Consider the following 24377-nt stretch of genomic DNA (forward strand, 5'->3'; position numbering starts at 1 on the left):
TGTTGACAATCAGATGCTTTCCAGACGATGGATCAAAATGTCAAATCTCAAACTTGGATTCATCACCCCATCAGACTTGTTTCCACTGATTTTCAGTCCAGTTCTTGTGTAATTTTCATACCTCAGCCTTCCTGTTTCCTTTCCATAAGAAAGCTTCCTGACAGTCGCCCTTCCACTGAGACCATTTCTGATGATGCTTCAGTGAACAGTTATGTTTTCTAAGGACACATTGCTCACCATGCTGATATATGCCAGGTTTTCAGCTAATAGCTCTTTGGGAATCACATTGTCGGTGCAAAAATACCATCTTATGTCAAACTAGGAAATGGGAACAAATTACTTTTTTTTTGACAGGCTGCTATTAACAAAGAGTCTAAAGATACAATTTAAATGGTCTGTTATGTGTAGACACAACATTGGTTAATCCCTTGAGTTGAGAAGGTGCCAGTTAATACACGCATGCTATAACATACACATTACGTTTTCTTTTCTAACTGAAGAAAGAGTCACTAACAACGAAATTTACATTTAAATCATAGCTCATTGCATCCATGCACAGCACCGCTCATCGTTGTCTACAAACTTTTTAGAAAAATCTATAAAACCACAACATAAATCCATCAACTCAACAGATCCCTTCAGGAACATCACACAGCATTTAGGATCTCTGCAGGGGTATGTGTCATGAGTCAAACTGCATGATGTCCTTTTCCTGGATTATGAGAAGATAAATAAGCCTGCGGACGGTGAGATGAGAAAGGTTTAACATTCTGTGCTGCTCTCTGCCCGCGGTGCTCAAACACTGCGTCGTGTTTAGTGCATCAAACAAACGGCGAGCTGTTGTAATTACAGCAAGCAGACGGAGCTGACGGAGGGGTTGGTTATGAGTCATAACTGTCAGAATGAGCTGCTTTTAAAGCTGCTTTATGTACAGATTTTATTTACGGTTCAGCGTCTACCTGACCCACATACTCCAGCACTAGTTTTGAAAATGTTTGAATGAAGCTTTCGGTTGTTATTCGTTTGTGATCAGACACAAAGAGGCCTGAGCTCAGGAACCCCAAAATGCTCCTACAAGAGCACATTTCAAGGACTTGTTTTTGTTTGGAGCCAATTTATGGACATCTGTCTATCTTTTAGGGGTGTCCATCATTTCTCTGGTCCTATTGAGTTTCCCAGTTGTCGACATCAGTGACGACAGATATGACAATGATTAAGTCAGAGACAACACGAAAAGCAGGCACTGGAGTGGAGGCGGGTTGCAAGGCGATTTGCAGTGACTGCACACAGGGTAAAGCAGCTTAATTGGCAGGTTTTTGAGTGGTTCTTAAATGAGAAGCACAGGAAGCAAGATTGGAACTTTGCATCATCCATCCCGACCTATTCAAAGTTGGATCGTGGTGGCAGCAGGCTAAGCTGCTATTCCAGGCATTTTTGTTTTCAGCAACACCTTCCACTTCCTCCTAAGGGGTCTTGGGGTATTCTCAGACAAGGTGAGATATATAATCTCCTCATCGAGGTCTGAGCTGTGCCTGGAAAACCTCCAAAAGGAGGCTCCCAAGAGGCATTATAAATAAATCCCAGAACCACCTACACTGACTGATTCTGACACAAGTAGCAAAGGAGCAGCCTGAGCTCTTCACCCTGCTACATAAGGGAAAACCCGGTGAGCCTATGGAGGGAGCTCATTTCAGCCACAATCATTTGTATCCATAGTCACCACTCAGAGCTCGTGACCATTGGTTATGGTAGGAGCGCAGATTGACCAGTAAATCTAAAAACAACACCCACGCCTGCATTACCACAGATGAAGCCCTAATCTACCTGTCAACCTCCACCCATCCATCACTAATGAATATGGCACATACCATTAGCAGCAGATAATGGGTGCTGTCTCACACTCACAAATATAAAATATTACCACGCAAACTATAATAGAATAGCCTTTATTGTCATTGTACAGAGTACAACGAAATTGGAGTGCCACTCCCTTGGTGCAAGTTTCAATAATAAATATAAATGTAAAATATAAAAAGTACAAAAAAAACAATCGTAAGTACTCAAACAATAGTATGTACAATATATACAGGATAGCAGCATTAATATAATGACAGTATGAATAGCAGCATAATATAATGACAGTGACGGTATGGAATAGGTTCAATTGTTTTTGTGCTTATTTACTACGGTGATAGCTCTGGGAAAGAAGCTATCCCTGAATCTGTTTGTCCTGGTTTTATGTGACCTGTACCGTCGGCCTGACGGTAATAGTTCAAACAGTTGGTTGCTGGGGTGAGAGTGGTCCTTGATGATATTGCCAGCTCTGCTGAGGTACCGAGAGTTTGCAGTGACCTCCAGGCTGGGCAGAGAGCAGCCAGTGATCTTCTGGGCTGTGTTGATGACCCTCTGCAGTACTTTCCTGTCTGCAGCTGAGCACCCTGCATACCATGTTGTTATGCCGTACGTTAGGATGCTCTCTATGGTGGCTCTGTAAAATGTCACCAGCAGCCTCTCCTCCAGGTTGTTCCTCCTGAGCACTCTCAGAAAGTGGAGACGCTGCTGGGCCTTTTTAACCACCGCTGTAGTATTTGCAGTCCAGGAGAGGTCATCAGATATCTGCACGCCCAGAAACCTCATGGAGTGTACCCTCTCTACACAGCTCCCGTGAATGTAAAGTGGGGCCGGGTCTGCTCTGCCCTTCCTGAAGTCCAAGATAAGTTCTTTAGTTTTCGTGGTGTTCAGTTGGAGGTTGTTAACTGAACACCACTCAGTCAGTCTGTTGACCTCATCTCTGTAGTCCGACTCATCCCCCCTTGAGATGAGTCCAACCACTGTGGTGTCATCCGCGAACTTTATGATGGTGTTTGAGAGATGGGTAGGGGAGCAGTCGGATGTGTAGAGCGTAAACAGGAGGGGACTCAAAACACATCCTTGTGGAGACCCGGTGCTGAGTGTGATGGTGCTGGACCGGTGGGGGCCGAGTCTGACAGACTGTGGTCTATTTGTCAGGAAGTCCTTGATCCAGAGGCAGATGGGGGTGGAGAGTCCCAGGTGAGACAGTTTCTGGACCAGGATCTCCGGGATGATATGATTGAATGCTGAGCTGAAGTCCAGAAAGAGCATTCTCACATAGCTTCCTCGGTGCTCCAGGTGACTCAGCGCAGTGTGGAGCGCTATGGTGATGGCGTCCTCGGTGGAACGATTTGTCCTGTAGGCAAATTGGTGGGGGTCCAGAGTGGGAGGCAGACCGGCCCTGATGTGCTGACAGACCAGTCTCTCAAAGCACTTCATCACTACAGGCGTAAGTGCAACAGGCCTGTAGTCATTTGGGCTGGCCATAGCTGTCTTCTTGGCGATGGGGATGATGGTGGAGGTTTTGAGGCAGGGCGGGACGGTGTTTGATGACAAGGAAAGGTTGAAGATTTTAGTGAAGACTCCGGTCAGTTCGTCAGCACATGCTCTGAGAACCTTTCCATGTATTCCATCAGGACCTGCCGCCTTCCTGGGATTCACTGACCTTAGAACACACCTCACTTGGTGCTCCCTAAGTGTTAGTGTGCCAGTGCTGGGGGCGGGTGGAAGTGGTGTGGCAGCTGAGGGCTTGGTCGTCTCAAAGCGGGCGAAGAAACGGTTTAGATCCTCAGCCAGTGAGGCATCAGTCCTAGATGTTGCCTGGTTATTGCTTCTGTAGTTGGTAATGTGATTGATCCCCTGCCACATTTTTCTGGGGTCGTTGTCAGCAAAGTGATCTTCAATCCTCCTCCTATAGGCAGCCTTAGCTTTCCTGATGCCTCTACTCAGGTCTGCCCTGGCCGCCCTATACGCAGCCCTGTCCCCTGACTTGAAGGCAGTGTTGCGGCTTTTTAGGAGGGATTGCACATAATAAATAAACACTCGGTTGATGTTACCCTCCCGTAACTGATAGAAGACGCTCCTGTCCAAACACGGTGACATACCAATGCTATTCCACTGTTTTTCACCACATTAGCACCACGCCACCTAACATTAGGTTTTTTTGCTAATTCCCAGATAGACACTGCTGTGTCATGAACATGTTACTCAACCAAACAGTTTTACTTACCTATACTAACCCTGGTATCCACGACAAACTTCATCAATATTTAATTTAATAGTTATTTTATACTTTTACTGAAACTTTCCAGGAAAAATGCTACCTGGGCTACTTTTGCACTTATATTTAATTAGGCTGTGCCTGTGGGTATAATGCTGCTGGCGCCTTGTTTCAATAGATTTATATTTCAAATTAGGAAGTGTATCATCTATTTATTTATTTATTCCTGCCTTGTCCCCTCTGCTGCTGTAACAATGTGAATTTCTGAACTCTGGGACTAATAAAGGCTATCTCATCTCATCTTATCTTATCTGCTTCATTAGCTCATTAGAAAAGAAGGATGGAAAATATGTAATTATCACACATTTTCTTGAAATGTTATTTAATTTTGAGGCCACATATCGCTGCTCCTACTACAATGACTACTTACTCGTGATGTCCACACAGGTTTGTTTCCATGTCCACAAACTGAATATAATCCCTGCCTTAAGCTCAGTCAGTAAAACTCTGGCTAAACAGAAAGCAGTAAAGAAAAATAGGATCTGCAGGCTCGCTTTGATGGTTTCCTGTACGTTTATGCACATTACTGACTTCATAATGTCTGATCTTAAGTCCCTAAATGCTTTTAAAGACATTTTCTTCATGAAGCACATCTTTATAGACCACAGTGCAAACAGCCCAAGCACCTGCAGGTGCTGCAGTCTGGATATGAATGTTTCTAACTGCTGCTTTATTAGATTCATGCTCAGCTTAATAAAACAGGCAGCAAACGTCTTGTCCATTTGGCTCTTTTTAAACTGCTCTGTTAGCAGACTGTGTGAACTCCTGCTGTTGCTATTTTTCACACTGTGGCAGTCACTCTACTTTGCATTTACAAGTCAGATGTTCGGCGTTGCCAAAACAATTTTCCACATAAAGACAATGAAGGGTGTTTTGATCCGGCTTTTAGCTCCTCTGGATTCTCATGGATCTTGCTGTGACCTCAGAGGCCCCTGCATGAAAATAACTCCCTGTCAGTTTCTACATCATCATCATGTTGGCTCCTTGTGAAGGCAAATTAACTATGAACCAAAACAAACCAACCCAGCCCTCGCCCCTCCCTCTCTCTGCCTCTCCTGCTGCTGTTTTGGCTCTGTTTGTTTGTGATCAACAAAATGATTCATCTGAGCGCTCAGACACATCCGAGCCGACCCCTGGTCACAGCTTTTGCGTCACTCACGCAATTTAGCACCGAGGTAAACACCTCAGAGGCGGACAAACGGAAATGCAAGAACAGGCACTTCATGTGTTATTTCTATTCACTTTCTGCACTTTTTTATGCAGGAGTGTCAAAGCCGAGCAAAACTCGCTGAATCCAGATTATGTTCAACCGTATTTGAAAAACATCCAGTAGAGACAACGAGCAACTTTCACAAACCCCGCTGTGAATTTGAGTAAACGCCGATGAAAATAGGTTTTACACTCTTTAAAATATTTTGCAAAGAAAGTGAAACGTGAGCACAAAGTGCACCGAGGCGGCTCAGTGCTGCGGTCACTAACAGCGGGGAGCTCCTCTTCGGGGAAATCGTGATTTACGCACCGCGCGTCGCAGGGTGGACAGATCCACTTTATTAAGAGGGAAGTGCATCTGTCTCCATCACATCGCATCAGATCCACGTCCACTCTCTTACCGTGTCGGGTGGCCGAGCACAGCCGGCAAGAGGCGGTGAGGAGGAGGAGGCACAGAGCTGCCCAGAGCCGCGGTGACCGCATGGTACATCCAACATCCATCGGAGCGAGGAGGGGAGAGCCGCCGCCGCCGCTGCGCTTCTACCAGCTCTCCATGTCAGAGGAGAAGCTGCTGCTGGAGGAGGGATGGAGATGAAGAGTGAGGCTGAGAGACAGAGACGCAGAGAGAAAGAGAGAGCGAGGAGGGATGGGTGGATAATCCGAGCCACAGGAGGCGCTAAACTGCAAAAACTAAAGGAAACATCATTAAAAGCGTCATTAAATCCAGAGTTTAAGTAGAAACAGCAGACGTAAAACTGCAAGAGGTGTCCGTAATATTTAGAAAATGTGCAAATTAGATGCATAATAAAAAAAATACAGGATGACTTAGTGGGGCTAACGTCATCATCTCTGACACTGTTTTTCAAACACACGCAAGTGTTTGCCATAGCCTGTATATAAAAGATGGACGTGGCCACGTGACATCAAACGTGGCTGTTTTGAACTCAATTTTTAAGCTTTAATTATGTTTTCAGCCCTGTTCTTTTGTTGTCTTTTTTAATGTCACCATAAGTGACCATATTTGGACAAGCAGGTGCAGTGCTACGTTATTAGCTAATGCTTGAAAGCTTGGTTAGCAAGGTGCCCACTCCACATCACATTTTTGATTTCCACGATCCTGCCTGACCTTCACAGCACTATTCACACACTCGTCCTTCAAAGTTACCCCTACTTCTCTTTGTACTATCAATCACATCACAAGTGATTGTTTTAAATTCATTTAATCGAGGGCTAAAGTTTCTATCCAGAGCTTTTAAGGCTCATTTGCAAAAATATGTGAACGGTTTTAAAGTCATCTGAACCACTTGAGATGTTTAAGGGTTAGAAAAACACATAAATGCATAAACACTGAAAATATCCTCCTCTGTGTACCATGCATGTATTCGTTTGATCAAACTTGTTAAAATTATAAGTTTAAAAAGCTTTGAAAATTGTAATATTCAACAAAATGACAATAAAAACAACAAACTTATTCAATATGTTTTAACCAGCAGCCACAATTCTTTCTAATTTCACTTATTTCAGCATTCTTGCTTGTTTTTCACCTAATTTTTGTAATTTCAGGTGATTTATTTTGATGAATTCCCCAACAGGATTGTAATTGACTTTCTAACAGAGCCCATGAGACTAAAAGCAGGATTAAGGAGTGCCTTCTTCTTGCTGCATCTTGATATGGCTCATAAGTCCTCCTCATGCTGCCAAGAAACTGTCCGGCACTTGGCAGAGCGGCACATCCAGCTCCTCGCTGCATTTTATTAAAACAGAGGAGGTGAAATTCAATTACTGCAGCCTCTCCTGCAGCATGAAACGTTCACATTTACCTCCACTCCGTGTTTACCGACTCCACCAACAAGAAAGTAATAAAAACAGGGCGAGACAGAAGGGATTTTAAACATTTTTTTCCAAAGTTTCTTCTACACAATTTCATTTCACAAGAAAGACATGAGGTCTTGAAGTAGTGCAGCTTTTTCGTCCGATATAATCGAACACAATTACAGCAGGATCAGATTTAAAACCTAGAATCATCCACACACAAGAAAAGACATTTTTATAAAAGGATTCAACCCACTCTCACTCCCACTCGATCACCTCAGAATCAGCTCATTTTATATAAAGTACAGTAACTTCAGTATATTTAATGTTACAGGCCCCTCGACGTGCATCATGGCATTATTTTTCCAGCATTTTTGATCTGTTCAAATTTCACAAGAACATATACACATTTAAGCTCTGCTCAGAACTGCAACAGAGCCAAATATACACCCAAAATCCAGTATCCCTGGAAAGCTCCAATCTGATTTAAATTGGTGACAAACATAAATAACATGTAAACATGATCAGGTGAGTCTGAGGTACAGGTGGGAACATCTGGTTCATATATCGCTAAGAGAGGACCACTGATCTCGATGCACTGAAAGTTAATTTGTTGCATTATTATATTTCTAAATCATTATACACAACATGTGAACTTCATGCGTCTCTGTTGGCATGTCGAAGTGTTCTTGGGCAAGACACTGAATCTCAAACTGCTCCCACACAGTACTGGAGTGTAAGTGTGTGAGATGGTGAAAAAGTGCTTAAAGGGGAGAGAATAAACCAATGTATGAATGTGGCTCAGAGTGTTAAAAGTTATTTCAACTGCAGAAGGAATCACGACTAGAAGACAAGCCTGGTATCCAAATGTAAGGAAAAAAGGAGACTTTTCATATCCTAAAACTTTTTTTAACAGGCCGCCTGTCACGCATGGTGATAATGTCCCTTAGAAGTTGACCCAAAGTGCACATTTGAAAGTTTTCACCAGCGAATCATCAGAAAACAGATCAATAGAAACAAGATTTACTCTTCAGATTTACACCCACTCAAAGTGCCACAAACTGATTTGGCTGCAGTTTTTAAAAAACTATTTAAATGTGCTTTTCAGCCCTGATAACGTCATGTGTACTCGAAGCTATGAAAGATCCAAAACACTAAAATACTGGTTGAATTTTGCCTGGTTTCATTAAATATACCAAAGTTACTATATACTTTAAGAAAGTGTTGATTCTGAGGGGGTCAGGTGATTTTAAAAGATATGTTTTTTTGGCATTTAAATCACAAATAAAGCACTGCAGATTTGCAGAAGATTTTAAAATAATGCAGTCGTTCACTGAGAATGACATGTCTGTATAATCCTTTATTCCCGATCAGCTGTGGCTGTCCCAGCTCTAGTCAACGACCAGCGTGCTCCTCACGGTGGGAAACAACTCGAAGAAACCCTGAAGAAGCGAGAAGAAGCAGAAAACAGGAAGTGACAGCAAAGTTTAATATCACTAAGATTTTTTAAAGTAGATGAAAAAGCACAATAACAGGTAAAAATATAACCTAAAAGAACTCTGTCAAATGCCAGCAATGAGATCACTTAATTTGATTCTAATGCCACAGCTGGACAGTTCAAACCTGACATATTCTGACTAGAACTGTGACAAACGGATATTTCGTTGTCAGCTCAGGCGCTCATGACTATTTATCTCAGTAACTTAGGAGTTGACAAGTAGACATACATTAGTAAAGCACCATGGAGGTTCTCAAAATATTAACAATGTAAAGAGAAATGTAAGTTTATAAAATGTTCAATAATTGGCTTATACAGGCTTAAAAATGACTGAACAGGCCCCAGATTGAGAGCCTTGGTTTGAACAGACAGAAAGATAAAAAATAGCATAAAGCGCTTTTCCAAACTCAAATAAACAACAGCAAATAAAACATGGCATAATCAATAAAAAAAGGTTTAAATCAATTTAATAAAATATGTAGCTTGTGCGGTGTAGCGAGGATGGGGGCGATGTGGTGTTTTGTTTCGATTGAGATAGCAGAGATGGATGGGCAGCGGCTCCAAACATGATGAGTCCAAAGCATGGAAGCATATATATATATAAAAACATAAAAACATAAAATGGGACCAAGGACTAAGCCTTGGGGAACTCCACATGAGAGGTGGCTGAGGATGAGGAAAATTCTGTCTTTACAAGATAAAGGGATCTGTTTGATAAGCAGGAGCAAGGCAAGAGACGTCTCCATTAAACAGAAACCAAAAAGCCAAAAGATGTAAGACAAAGTTAAAGTGTTACATCTGAGAAGTTGAGGCCAGTGTCTGTATGTTAAAGTTTATTTAAGCAACTTTCAAAAGTAGCTGCAGACTTACGACAAAGTACTGAAACAATGATAAGAACAATTAAAGTCAGTTGTGTTTTACCATGTAACCATCACTTTTGGTATTTATACTTCATTAATCACGTCCTTTATAGAAAACATAAATTTACAAGGTCATGAATTAGGGGAGACACACAAATCTTACCTAAGCAACAGAGAATGTTTGGATTAAACTGCTGATGAAGCTGCCAGATCTTGCAGGAAATCCAAACTTTATGAAGCTATTATGTGTGTGAATTCAAAAGTAAAACCAGCTGGTCTATTAATTAGCTCTACATAATTCACACCCAATTTGATCTGTTACCTTGAAAAGGGTGGTGCTCTGCAGGACACTGGATGTACAACACATCTCCCTGATGGAGTGCATGGAGAGCTGCGGGGAGCCGATGTCCACCACGGGGACGCCGAGACGGGCCGCCAGGATGGGACCGATGGTGGTTCCACAGGGGCTGTCGTTACGGACCATCACGTCCTACAAGAAGACCAACAGGAACGCTCAGACTATTAAGTTAGAGTAAAAATAAAAACTGCCTCTAGTGGGTATTAAGAGGCACTGCAGGTCAAGGAGCAAGGAAAGGTGAAACGAGTTACACTATATAAAACAGCAAAGTGCATTAATAACGCTCATGAATTGAAATGAGAATAGTGTAAATAAATTTGGTGTGACCACCTTTATTCTTCAGCACAGTCTGAACTCTCTTACTCATTTCTTTAAGTAATCGATAGTTTTTTATTCCTGCCAAGTCTTCTTTTGTCCTCCAATTCTCCAGTTTCCTCAGATTTTTTTAGTGTGTCCTTATATGTCAAGTTTTCAGCTAATAGCTCTTTAGGAATCACCTTGTTGGTACAAAAATATTATTTTATGTCCGTCAAACTGTGTTAACTTTGGTATTTCATAAATTCAAATAAAGAAAGGAGAACAAATAATGTGCTTTTGTGACAGGCTGCTAGTAACATATTGCATTTAAACTCGGTCCTTTACCCAGTGGTCCTTTTGTCTGATTATTTTACAAATACATTCCACTTCAATAAAATGACATTCTTGGGTCGATCCATTTGTCACATTTTATTTTATTGTTTAAATCGAACCTGATGCTGCCACAGTCTCTTCCTCACAGTGAGGGATACAGCTTATTAACGTAACACTAGTATCCATTGGTATCAGTAATGGAACTGGAGAAGCTGGATCTTTGCAACTAATTCCAGGACATAACATGTAAACATCTGGAAAAATCTGGAAATGTGCTTTTACACAAATACTGGTATCACAGAAAACAAGCTGAGTTCTTCATGAATTACAGTGACATAAACGCCGCCGTTTTAATTCCTGTTTCTTAACTTTTACTGCAAACAGTCTTCTACAATCACACAAATGCCATCACTCAGTTCTCAATTTACCTGCAGCGGCACGTTGACCTTGCTGGCCACCTCTCTGACAATGGAGGCGGTGACAGCCGTAGTTGCGTAACGCTGGTTGCTGTTGAACTTGATTACCGGGCCCTTAAACAAAAAAACAAACAAACAAACAAACAAACAAAAAAAAAAAAAATCACACAGGAAATCAACCACCTGGTGAGTCTCCTAGACTTTAAATAGCAATTAAATTGACTCACCTTGTGAAAAGCCGGCCGGTGGTTCTCCTCATGTTTCTCCCTGAGAGGAAACAAAATTAAAAACATATCAAACTAGAATACAAATGAAGACCAGCGATTACAGGTTTTATCTGATCTTAATGATCTAAAACGCCTTCTTTTTCTCGAATGACCGTTTAGTGCAAATGTCTGAGAGCACGTAATCTCATGCTGATACTGACTGGTAGTTGGGGTGCACGGCGTGCGCCATGTCAGCGCTGATCATGAAGGAGAGCGGCGCCGCCTGCTGGAAGGCGGTGAGGTTGGAGGGGGAGGAGGCGAGGCGGCTGAGAATGAGCTCTGTCAGGTTGGACTGAGCGCCCTGAGCGCTCTCTGATCCCACCTACAGGAAACAGGCCACACTGTAAAAAATACACCCAGGTAGTTTCACCTGCAGGCGATGACATCATTCTTCATCGCTCTGCTGGTTGTTTTCACGTTTTTTCACGTGAGATATCCAGAGCAAACAGCAGCTTCGCATCATCTCAGAATCACCTGCAGAGGAGCTTTTAATTATTATTATTATTACTGTTTAATTATGAGACACTAAAGCTGCTGTTTGCCTGCTTCTCTGGTATCCTGGCTGCCCCACACTGGCCCAGTCTCCTCTCTAAAAGCTTGGTGGACTCACCTCCTCGTTGTCGTACAGAGTGATCATACGGACGTTGGGATCTTTAGCCAGAGAGTCTGCTGTGCAGGACTCCATCAGCCCCTGAGCAAGAAAGAGGAAGTGAGGACTGAGAAACGTGGCTCGGTGTGATTAAAAACCTCCGTCTGCTTTGTGAGATATGTGAAAAACATTTGGGAGAGTCTTTGTGAGGAAGAAATTAGCACGAGTTCATTTAACTGAATCCCAGCTTAATGCCAGTTATTTACATTTTCATTCAGAGCATTCAAATGTTAAAGCTTTTAAAGTAAATCTTTCCATTATTTTTAAACTAAACAACAGAACAAAACACATTTGCTGCATTTAATGTTGAAGAACTATAAATAAACTGAAAATATACATATAAAGGTTTTTTTTTCAAGCAGTGGGAACAAAATGAAAGACACAAGAAGAAAAAGAGAAATAAATCCTTTTTCTTTTTCTGGCCTGGTAGTAAAAGTGAAATTGTGCTTGCAGCAGGTGGAAAAGCGACTGACCCGCAGGGCGCAGTAGCAGCTGTGCAGGTTGTCCAGACGAGGAGAGTAAATGAACTCCTCGTACACGCCTCCTAAAGCCTGCAGAGACAAGAGAGGAAGGCGCCGACTCACGTTTTGTTACTAGACTTACAGAACATAAACGGTCAGATTTAAAAAAAACTTTAAACTCTGTTCAATCTCATATACATAACTCACACTGGTACAAAGAGACTGTAAGTACCATCATAACTCTCCACTGTTTCAAAGGAGCTTGCAAAGAAAGGCGTCTGGACTTCTTTAAATTACTTGAAGACGTTTCACCTCTCATCCGAGAAGCTTCTTCAGTTCTAAGGTCAAATGGTGGAGAGTCCCAGATATAAACCTAGTGGGAGTGACCCCCCCACAGAGGGACAAAAGGACCCCCTGATGATCCTCTCAGTTCCTTAGAACTGAAGAAGCTTCTCGGATGAGAGGTGAAACGTCTTCAAGTAATTTAAAGAAGTCCAGACGCCTTTCATGCAAGCTCCTTTGACTACGATGACCTGGATGACTAAGAACCTTCACAGACATATCTCCACTGTTTCAAATATAGTCACCAACGCTGCACAAATTTTACTCCAGCAAGTAGTCCCTATCAAACATGCCTGGAATAAGTGAGCAGAATGAGAGTCTGCCCTTTCGACCCTCTTTCATAAAACTGTTGAGGAGTTTCATTTAAACCGAGGCTGGAAGTCTCACAGAGTCCTCGAGGTGAAAAACAGAGTGTGAGGAGAAGCTCCTGTATGCCTTATAGTGTGTTTGAATCTGGAAGACTGCTTTCTCTCATCTGATCAATATCACTAAAATTAGAAATCCTGTCTCAGAGTGATGCTGAAAAAAATAACTGGTACATTTATTACTTCATTGTAACATCTTATCATTATGAAGCTGTTCTAAAAGCTCTCTGAAAAGCCTCCGGTTGATCCCAAACACATCAAAGAACTGAATTTAAAATCCTTCTTCTCACACACACTACTCTGAAAAGCCTCGAGTCCCCATCATTTCTTTACATTTTGCTTCCAGACTTTGCTGTAATTTTGAAAGTGCTTGTAAGCGACAATTCTCCCAACTTTCTGAAGCTCTTTCAAAGTGTTTCTTTGGACAGCTGTTGCTTTTTCAGTCCAATCGTTGTACCTTACCATTTTTAGTTAATCCTTAACGCTGACCTATGAATCATTCAAGCATGAAAAGGGTACCTTACTCAATTATCAACTTAGCAAAGAGCCAATTTTGAATTGTATCTTCATGCAGAAAAACACAATTTGTTACCATTTCTTTAGTTGAATCTATGAAAAATCCCAAACACAACACAGTTTGACAGACATGAAATAGTATTTTTCACCAGCGAGGTGATTCCCAAAGAGCGGTTAGCTGAAAACTTGGTGTCTCTCAGCATGGTGTGCAGCGTGTCCTTAAAAAAAACAATTGAGGGACCCGTACAAGTGGAGGACAAAAAAAAGAAAAAGAAAAAAAAGAAGTGGCATATTTCTGCATGCTTCAATAAATTGCTGCGCGCATTTCATACGTTCTTAGCAAAAATATAAAGATATGAGGGGTGACTCAAGACTTTTGCACAGTACTGAATAATCAGAGCCCATCATTTCTTGTCTAAACTGTATCACATCAACAGAGCACTTCGCTCTCAGACTGCAGGCTTACTTGTAGTTCCTGGATATTTAAAAGTAGAATGGGAGGCAGAGGCTTCAGCTTTTAGGCCCCTCTTCTCTGGAATAAGCTCCCAGTTTGGACTCAGGAGACAGACACCATCTCTACTTATAAAATTAGGCTTACGTTTATAAGCTTCTCTCTCTCTATCGGTAGGTCTTTACAGTATGAAGCACACTGCTGAGAACCGGTGCTCTAAAAACTATACTCAAATTAATCTAACTTACTGGAATAAAATCAGAGCCATAGAAGCTCCATCTCAACTTGTTTTATTCACACATCTGAAATGAAACCTGACATAAGATGTTTTAGAGTTTTAGTCGCTTTAAGTTTCTCTGAAATGCCTGCAGAGTCAACCTGAGCTAACTGTGCAGACATCGCTCTCCTTCCTTTGTTGTGACAGATACTTAAGCCTACTAATGCAATTGATGGCATTTTCAAGCTAAATCTTGAGTGTGCCCAAGCCTCAGTCTGCCTTCATTTATCAGTTCGTCCACATTTCTCTTCATGCTGGTTCTTCTTGGCAGTCAAACACATGATCATTTTGGATCTACTGACCTGATTCAAACAAATTCTGCATGTGTTTGTCTTGGATTCTGTGCCAGCTGTCATAAAACTGATTAAACTAAAGACATCGGCCGACTTCCTGGGATCATCACTGCATTGAAAGTGACAGGAAGTCAATGGTTTACTCGCGGACTCACCGCAGGCTGCGTGTCAGCCAGACACAGCTCAAAGTCCAGCAGAGCTTCTGGCTCGACTCCCAGCTCCGAGCACAGCACCTTCACCAGCGCTGGGTGGTGTTTCTCCGCCTGAGGAAGGGACACAAAGCACAACGCAGCATCTTTAAGACTCATGTTCGTGATGTCAGCTGAAAGTACGCGGTTTATCTTTAGCTTTCAGACACCAAATCTGATAGATTATCTTTTCTTATTCCAGAGATTACTCAGGCCTCAAAATGATCTAAATATTTGGCATTTCCCAGCTTCTGCAGGCCAAGGTATCTCAGCATTTTAAGGTATCTGAAAGAGCTTTTAATACCAATTTTTTACCCAAATTTTGGATGAATGAATGTAATCCCATTCAGGGCTTTTTACAGATCTGTAGGTTGGGGTTACCGTGCTGGCAGCAGAGGAGGCGTCTCCAGAGGACGCCGAGCCTGTCTCCAGTTCCTCCTGGACGGCAGTGGCGATGATGGGCACACTGAGACAGATGAAACATACCGACTATAAACCAAAGCTCATCTCAAAGTCACATCAATGATGGACTAAAAATAGAACAAGAAAAGGCAATGACACACAGGCTTCCCTGCCTATCTATGACATCACGCAGATCCAAGGGTAGAATAGAAGCCCGAAATAAAGTGTTCACGGGGATTAGGTTTTATTATTTGTGCCTGTGTCCATGTTTAATATGAGCTTCCACTGTAACAAATTCAATAAAAGTGGTGCATTTCATAGAAGTGTCGCGTTTAGTAACTGACAGGTGGTTCTCCTTGTTGGGCCCGAAGGAGTCGTTGATGTCCCGCTGCAGGTGGATGGCCAGGTGAGGGATCCTGAGCAGAGGCCTGGAGACGTGAACGAGTCGATTCACCAGCTTACCGCCACTCTGAAGTAAAAAATATGGCGTTTCCATCATATCAAAAGGACATTACATAAACTAACTGTGGGCCACATTTAGCTTGGAAAACAGGATCCCAGTTTACGGTTCTACATTGATTTGTTAATTATTTTCTGGCCAAAGTTGAACAGGGATTCCTGCATGCACACATTAAGAGGAAATCAACAGTATGGATCATGTAATCAGAAACAGTTGTGAATATGTCACTGTTGTCGAAGCTCCTACTGATTGTTATATTGGTTTTTTTCCCCTCAACGGACTCAACAGAAGATGATCCCACGCTGCTTCAATAATGTTAAGGTGACTGATAGTGGTCTTTGAAAAAGGTATTGCCTGTCTGAATTTTCTGAATCGTGCAGCTGCGTTTTTGTGATGTTTTGCTGTAAAAAGCGATTCGACTACTCATTTAAACGGGTTTACTGTTGTGTCACAGTCTGGCTCGAGCTGACAGCTGTAGGCGAGACATTTAGCCTCTCGTCCTCAGTGGTGCGCTCGATAAATGTCATCAAAAAAAGCAGCACCGAAGTTTGACATTTTATAGAGGAATGGGTCAAAGCTGATGGTCAGGCTCCGCATAGAAAGCAAACCAGTTTCCTGATTAGAAAGAAAATGGCTTCATGTTTTTGGTCATAAATTTACATACATTTTATTTTACAGAAAAATAGCTACATATTTATATCAAATTTAAGACCAAAACCTTACAATTGAGCCTTACAATGAATTTAACATTTCTGTAAGTTATATTCTGTACAGCTTAAAAAAAATAAAAAAAACAAACCCCAAAGAAAACCAGACAGCACAGATTTAATAGTAAGCCACAGAAGTAAACATAAAAACAATCACACTACCTTGACCATAACGCGGCCTGCGATGGTGAGATCACGGTCAAACCAGGTGTTCCAGATTCCGCCGCCGTAGCACTCCACGCCGACCTGCAGGCAGCCCTGCTTGGTCCTCTTAGACCTCGGCTTCACCTGGAAGCACAAACACAATCAATAATCTCACAATCAAAAAATAAACACAATCATGATTTTTCTTCCCTTCTTTTGGTACAAAGAATTTGGATGAGGTTGCCTCAGTTTTCAGATTATTCTAAGACCTTAAAATGACTAAAACAAAACCATGTTGGTTCTCCAGACAGACGCAGCATTTCCTTTGGCGTCCACCCTCCTAAACATGAGAGGAAGAAGCTGATAGTAAAATAAAAACCATTCCTCATGACTCTCGGCATCGGCTCAGCTTCACTCTCCTCATGTTTCAGCTCCTCCCCGCTATGGTTTGGCTTTGCATCCAGAGTGGAAGCAAAGAGCTGATACAGGTGAATGAGTGGGCGGAGTCTCACCCTGAGGCAGGGGCTGTCTGTGTGGGCGCCGATCATAGAGAAGCCGTTTCCCGGCAGGTAGCGTCCACCCACCGCAAAGGCAATGAGGCTGGAGAAGTTCCTGGTCACAAAGTACTGCAGAGAGAAGACGGGAAAGACGGCAAATTTATCCCCATTATGGTCTCCCTTGAAGCAAGTCCACCAATCAGAAACAACCTGCTTGTGATTGGTAGATTCAAATGGAGAGAGCAAATGGAAAACTATTTAAACAGCAGTTAACCTAACACGCATGTCTTTGCACTATAGGAGGAAACCTACAGATGCACATTTTTCAAAATAAAAGCTTCTGTTAGGAAGCTATTATGACAGGAAGCATCATGAAATTCAGCCATATGCAGATAAATTAAATACCCCCACTTTATTATAACTTAACAGAAATCTCAAACACATTTTCAAAATAATGTGTTCTTATTCTTTTTCAAAATAAAAAATTCCGTTAGTTACAGTAACTTGTCAGGATGTGAAATGAAAGTCAGATATTCAAAGCAAAAGACCCTCAGCTGTTATAGAAATTCACCAGAATATCATAAAGGGTCATTTTTTCCTAAATAAAAGGTCCCCAGTTACTTTTGGGAAATTATGAGGACATTCAGACATATGCAAAACTTTGAAAATTAAATCCTTTGATTGTTGCAGAAAATGAATAAAATTATAGAAATTCACCAGGATAATTTTCCTTCGTATTAAAAGTCTACCTGACATACACATAACACACAAGGTAAAGGACTTCAGGATGTTAAAATACACATTTAATGTTCAAAATAAAAGACCCTTAACTGTTATAGAAATTTACCAGGATACTTTAAAGGGTCTCTTTTTCCCAAAACAAAATCGAATGTCAGATTTTCAAAACAAAAGCCCCTAGACGTTTACAGACATTTATCATGATACTTCCAAAATAAAAGCCCTTGGATAGTTAGTGAACATGGTCAGATTTTACAAATACAAATTCTGAAATTTCAGCATATACAGGGAGTGCAGAATTATTAGGCAAATGAGTATTTTGTCCACATCATCCTCTTCATGCATGTTGTCTTACTCCAAGCTGTATAGGCTCGAAAGCCTACTACCAATTAAGCATATTAGGTGATGTGCATCTCTGTAATGAGAAGGGGTGTGGTCTAATGACATCAACACCCTATATCAGGTGTGCATAATTATTAGGCAATGTCCTTTCCTTTGGCAAAATGGGTCAAAAGAAGGACTTGACAGGCTCAGAAAAGTCAAAAATAGTGAGATATCTTGCAGAGGGATGCAGCAGTCTCAAAATTGCAAAGCTTCTGAAGCGTGATCATCGAACAATCAAGGGTTTCATTCAAAATAGTCAACAGGGTCGCAAGAAGCGTGTGGAAAAACCAAGGCGCAAAATAACTGCCCATGAACTGAGAAAAGTCAAGCGTGCAGCTGCTAAGATGCCACTTGCCACCAGTTTGGCCATATTTCAGAGCTGCAACATCACTGGAGTGCCCAAAAGCACAAGGTGTGCAATACTCAGAGACATGGCCAAGGTAAGAAAGGCTGAAAGACGACCACCACTGAACAAGACACACAAGCTGAAACGTCAAGACTGGGCCAAGAAATATCTCGAGACTGGTTTTTCTAAGGTTTTATGGACTGATGAAATGAGAGTGAGTCTTGATGGGCCAGATGGATGGGCCCGTGGCTGGATTGGTAAAGGGCAGAGAGCTCCAGTCCGACTCAGACGCCAGCAAGGTGGAGGTGGAGTACTGGTTTGGGCTGGTCATCAAAGATGAGCTTGTGGGGCGTTTTCGGGTTGAGGATGGAGTCAAGCTCAACTCCCAGTCCTACTGCCAGTTTCTGGAAGACACCTTCAAGCAGTGGTACAGGAAGAAGTCTGCATCCTTCAAGAAAAACATGATTTTCATGCAGGACAATGCTCCATCACACGCGTCCAAGTACTCCACAGCGTGGCTGGCAAGAAAGGGTATAAAAGAAGAAAAACTAATGACATGGCCTCCTTGTTCACCTGATCTGAACCCCATTGAGAACCTGTGGTCCATCATCAAATGTGAGATTTACAAGGAGGGAAAACAGTACACCTCTCTGAACAGTGTCTGGGAGGCTGTGGTTGCTGCTGCACGCAATGTTGATGGTGAACAGATCAAAACACTGACAGAATCCATGGATGGCAGGCTTTTGAGTGTCCTTGCAAAGAAAGGTGGCTATATTGGTCGCTGATTTGTTTTTGTATGTCAGAAATGTATATTTGTGAATGTGGAGATGTTATATTGGTTTCACTGGTAAAAATAAATAATTGAAATGGGTATATATTTGTTTTTTGTTAAGTTGCCTAATAATTATGCACAGTAATAGTCACCTGCACACACAGATATCCCCCTAAAATAGCTCAAACTAAAAACAAACTAAAAACTACTTCCAAAAACATTCAGCTTTGATATTAATGAGTTTTTTGGGTTCATTGAGAACATGGTTGTTGTTCAATAATAACATTATTCCTCAAAAATACAACTTGCCTAATAATTCTGCACTCCCTGTACAGTTGAGAGTGCAATCTTGTGCGAACCATTTAGATTTCCGTTCTACTACTTTTTACCCCACCTTGCTGGCTGGCTTGATGTCCCACTGCTCCGTCTCCTTGAGCTCGATGAACCCAGCCTCCAGCAGATGCCGGCGACATTCTTCAACCACTGCAGGGCGAGAAAGTGGAGGAAACATGAAGTTTATTTGGTTTTGTTAAAGTCAAACTGATCTATGCAGTCTGACTACATGCCTTACTGTCAGTTCTGGGCGTTGTTTGTCATGATTACTTTTCAACGCTGATTAAAGTACTGAGACAACAGAGACTGAGTTTTAGAGACCTCACTGTCACATTTAACTACTCCTCAGTAAATCAATGGGAGCCATTTTCTACTTTTCAGTTGTTTTTCAAACTAGTGAAAACTCAGATTTTGTTAAGCCTAAAATGAGGTAGAGATGAGTTTCAGAGCAAAGACATGACTTTAAAATGTCTATCTCTTCTCAACCAAGTGTGCGAAAGCTATTTAAAAGATGCTACCAATTCAATAATTAAATTACCAAAATAAACCAAAAAAAGTGCAAAACGTTATTACCTTTTGCACTTCATTCCCGTTAAGGAACTGAAAAATTATTTAAATTCTTTGGTTCTTTATTTGTTCTTGGGGATAGAGTTCAGAGGGCAAAGGCTGTAGACATGATGAAATATCTGTTCCATCTCAATCTTATCTCTCTGGCTCAAAGGTGATCTGAACTGCATCTCAGCTGGTTAATGCTGAAACATGAGGACCCGTTTATGCTCTGATTACAACAGAGAGACACTCGCCGTCTTTCCTATCAAACTCAACCTGCTGCCTTCTCTTCACTGATTCTTACTGGTTTTAAAGCACAAAAGCAACAAACTGTCAGCATAAAAAACTTGGTGGGAGGAAAAACAGGTGTCAAATTTAAAATTACACCACAAAGAAAAGAGTGGCATACCGTGGACTCCTATAATGCATGTGTCATGTACAACATACTGAACTGGATAGTATGTGACTGGACCTGCTTTACTGAAGTTGTTTTACTTTCAGCTGCTTGTTAAACAAACTTTATTAAATGAGAAAACTTTCTCTTTAGAGACAGAAAATAAACCTCAGTTTCCAGCTGGGCATTTATTATAAGAGCAATGGTAAATTCAAATAACTGCTTAATTTTTCAATAATTTCAATAAAAATAATTTTCAATAATAATTTCAATAGATTTTTGTTAATTTAATGGTGTTTTTTCTTTATTACCTGTTTAAGTATTTTCCATGTATTTGTTTCAGTTTTTTGTAATTTTACCAGTTCTTTCTCAGAATTTTCCCCTTTTTTAATTTTGCCAATTTTCTTGTAAATGTCATCTTTTTCCTCATGAATTTGTAGGAGGATTTTTTTTCTAATGCATTTTTCATTTTTTTTCCATCTTGATAGAATTTTATTTATATCTTTTCTTATGAATTACAAGTTTTCCTTGTAAATTTGGTAGTTCTTTCCCTCAGAAATGGGTGGCAATGTTTACCACATGCACATTTTGTGTAAATTTGCAATATTAATCTTGAAATTTCCAAATTTCTTTTCCTCAAATCTTTAGCCACCTCCAGCTCCTTCTTTTTTCCCCATTTATTAATTTTCCTTCTGTGGCTCTAATGTACTGCCAATACAAATATGCCAGTAAGACTCTCAATAAGCGAGCTACAACAGCCATGCACCAGTAACATTTTTAAGAAGTTGGACTTTTTCTTATTATGCTTACTAAGTACTGGACATGGTCGCCGAAGTAAAAGCCTGCCTCTGACAACACGGAGAAGGTTTGCAATAATACTTTACCTCATATAAACGGGTGCTGAGCTTCAACAGGACTTTAAATTCAAAGATTTATAAACGGAGTTTGGTTCGGTACAGTTTGGAACTTGGATAAAAAACATTCAACGCTGCCATGTACGTAAGTTCCGTATGATACATATTTTATTACATTTGAAGGGATAAATCCAGAGTTTTGCAGACTTTACCGTGATACGGAGACACTCCTCTGTTGACAAACTGCAGAAACTCTTTGGCTGCTGACTGCACGGCCTCTTTGGAGCTCTTCATGATCAGCGACTAAAGGGGGGGGAAAGTATAAAAAGTGTGAAAACTGTGCGCAATAAAGAATAACTTGATCACAGTAAACGCGACAGCAAAGCTAGCAAGATCTTAGTAATCGTGACAAACAGCTAGCGCCTAATTTCAACTTCGGACTGTAAGTTGAGTTCTTATGTAGGATCTGTTTTTGTCCGATAATGGAACTAACTATGTTTTGCTAGCTAACCTAATCGGGACACCCCGAGCTTTCAACGTCTTCTTCGTCACTCTTTTTTTCTTTTTCTTTTGCGACTAAAGTCAACACAGTTGTAAGTGAGGAAGCACCGCCTCCACGTGACGGCTCCACAGTAATCATTGTTATGGCACTTACCTGCATTAACCGGACTTTGATATTCTGAAATGGTACAAAGAAGACGAGCAACGACAGATTAGCTGACAGCGGCGGAGAAAGGAGCAGAGTCACAAACAGCGCAGCAGCGACACCCAGCGGCCAGGAGGCGCAATGGAACTCTCACAGGACTCCGCTTTCAGACTAATTCCTTCATTTAATTATTAATATCAGTCATTACACTTTGTACTGGGTCACTTTTGTGATATATTTTACTTTATTATACCCTGAATTGAAATTTTTAGGTACACTTTGCTAGTACCAAATTGGAGCCACTTTTTTTTGCCTTTGGAGCTGCTTCAATTCTTCATAGCATAGATTCAACAAGGTACTAAAAACATGACAGCATCACACAGATGCTGCAGATTTGTCAGCTGCACATCCATGATGACAATCTTTTGTTCCACCACATACCACAGGTGCTCTATTGTGGAGGTTATTTTAGTACAGTTAGCTTATGTTCAAGAAACTAGTTTGACATGATTTAAGCTTTGTGACATTTTCTCCCTCATAAATGCAGCTCACTGGATATTTTCTCCTTTTCTGACCATTCCCTGTAAACCCTAGAGATGGTTGTGTGGGAAAATCCCAGCAGATCAGCAGTTTGTGAAATACTCAAACCAAGAACCATGCCACATCCAAACTTAAATCACCTTTCTTCCTCATTCTGATGCTCAGTTTGAACCTCAGCAGGTCATCCTGACCGTGTTTAGATACATTTGGGAATTGCTTTAATATTATTGGCTGATCAGATATTTGTGTTAACACCCACACTGCTACAGAAAAAATCAGCACAGCAATCAGCTGTTTTAAAATAATACCAAAAGCAGCAGCATACAGAGGCTTCAGATACTGACAAGAGCTTAAACTAAATTCCTAAAATCCATCATTTTCTGTCTTTTTGCAGTGCCAATAACAGATTTAAAATTGCAATGCATTGTTGAGACTTGTGTGTTTCATTAGGCAGACTAACAGAGCCAAATCACCCTCTTTTTTGTTCTCATTTGGTTTTATTTTCTATCTGGAGACCTCTGTGTTTATGCTCCATCCCCCCACCATGCTGCCATTCATCACTGTATCACCAGGGGAACCATCCTTATATAGTCCTGAACACCAAGGGAGGAGGAGGAAGAGGAGGAAAGGCAGAAAATGCTGAAGAGAGGTTTACTTCAGCTGTCAGCTCTTGAGGAAGCCCAGAGGGATGAAAATACATACTCACACATTAGCATTCAGACTTTATTAATAGATGTGAGATCAGTGGAAGTGCTGAACACATTCAGATCGTATGGGATTTAGAATAGTCCTCACACAGAAAATCACAGGATAGATCAATTAGGGAAAGCTTACAGTTATGTTTTAAAGTTAGGCAACCTCTAGTGGCCAGAGTGACAAAGTGGTTGTGAAATATATGTAGAGTAGTTACCTTCAGACTGGACTGGATAAGTGGTAGAAAATAGAATAACTACTGGTTCTTAGATAGTTGGTTCTTGTTCTTGTTCTAGTTGCACATTGCCAAAGTTCCTTCAAGGCCAAATTTGATCAAGTATTTTTTTGTGTAATCCTGCTGACAGACAATAAACAAACCAAACAAACAAGCAAAAAACAAAAAAAAACTTAAACGAAAACTTAGAAAACTCCAAACAGCAGTAACGTCACTGAAGTCTTTCCACCGCTTATGCCTGAATGGTTGGATGGATGGTAAGATGCACTTGAAACTGTCATGAAATGGCAGGCAGCAGGAAGGACCCAAATGCAGAACTCAAAACACAGGGATGAACTGAAGGAGGCTGCTTTATTGCAGTGGCACAACTTACAATACCAAACTAAAACCTAGAAACTAATAACAAAAAACTGGGAAACCACAGCCGGTGATTCCAGGGGGCACAACAGGAGAAACCCAAAAACCAACACTGACAGAAAGAAACACAGGGCTAAAATACACTGAGGGATAACGAGGGAATGGGACACAGGAGGAGAGCACAGCTTGACGAGACTAAATGGAGTCAAGGCTAGAAACACAGACGTGAGACAAAGGACCGTCAAAGTAAAATGACACGAACACAAGGGGAGCACAGAGAACACCTAAACACTGGAAGAAAAATAACAAAAAACAGAAATCTCTAAAATATTAATAAACACAAAACATAAACATGGAGTCACCAGACTCCGGACCATGACAGAAACACAGAAAACTGAGTTGTTTAACGTGTATTTAACATAGTAAAAACAAGTTTGTTCCAGTTCAAACCATGACAACATGAGCACTGAACTCCAGTTCCCTGCTAGAGATGCATGGCTCTCATCAATCAGGAATGCCTGCATGGAGAATCAAAAACTGCTGTGACTTTTCATTTGGAGGATTTGTTGTTGGAATAATTTCTTGGTATGAGCATCAGGCCTT

At 41.2% G+C, this 24377-nt stretch overlaps 2 protein-coding genes across 6 annotated transcripts in view; both read right to left on the reverse strand.

The window, feature by feature from the left end:
• The window catches only part of ptprnb (protein tyrosine phosphatase receptor type Nb), a 56971-nt gene extending 49885 nt beyond the window's left edge, over nt 1-7086 (reverse strand). For all 3 annotated transcript variants that reach the window (XM_024799206.2, XM_004563287.5, XM_024799205.2), the window contains exon 1: nt 5743-7086. In XM_024799206.2, the coding sequence (XP_024654974.2) occupies nt 5743-5842 (100 nt within the window). In that variant the 5' untranslated portion in view covers nt 5843-7086. The remainder of the gene's footprint in view (nt 1-5742) is intronic.
• A 137-nt stretch (nt 7087-7223) lies between these two features.
• dnpep (aspartyl aminopeptidase) lies at nt 7224-23863 on the reverse strand. 3 transcript variants are annotated; one of them, XM_076879945.1, is made up of 15 exons: nt 23400-23863; nt 21516-21606; nt 19568-19656; nt 16949-17062; nt 16455-16580; nt 15470-15594; nt 15105-15189; nt 14691-14798; nt 12304-12381; nt 11792-11872; nt 11343-11503; nt 11143-11182; nt 10928-11029; nt 9834-10001; nt 7224-8595 (listed from the first exon to the last, which is right to left on the reverse strand). In XM_076879945.1, the coding sequence occupies exons 2-15, from the start codon at nt 21595-21597 to the stop codon at nt 8545-8547; spliced, it is 1410 nt and encodes a 469-aa protein (XP_076736060.1). In that variant the 5' UTR covers nt 21598-21606; nt 23400-23863; the 3' UTR covers nt 7224-8544. The 3 variants fall into 3 exon arrangements, with proteins under 3 accessions (XP_076736060.1, XP_004563349.1, XP_004563350.1); XM_004563292.3 differs by lacking the exon at nt 23400-23863 and adding an exon at nt 21959-22120; XM_004563293.5 differs by lacking the exon at nt 23400-23863 and adding an exon at nt 21815-21943.
• Nucleotides 23864-24377: the final 514 nt, after the last annotated feature.

The sequence above is a fragment of the Maylandia zebra genome, linkage group LG23, assembly GCF_041146795.1.
Source record: "Maylandia zebra isolate NMK-2024a linkage group LG23, Mzebra_GT3a, whole genome shotgun sequence".
NCBI classification, from domain to species: domain Eukaryota; kingdom Metazoa; phylum Chordata; class Actinopteri; order Cichliformes; family Cichlidae; genus Maylandia; species Maylandia zebra.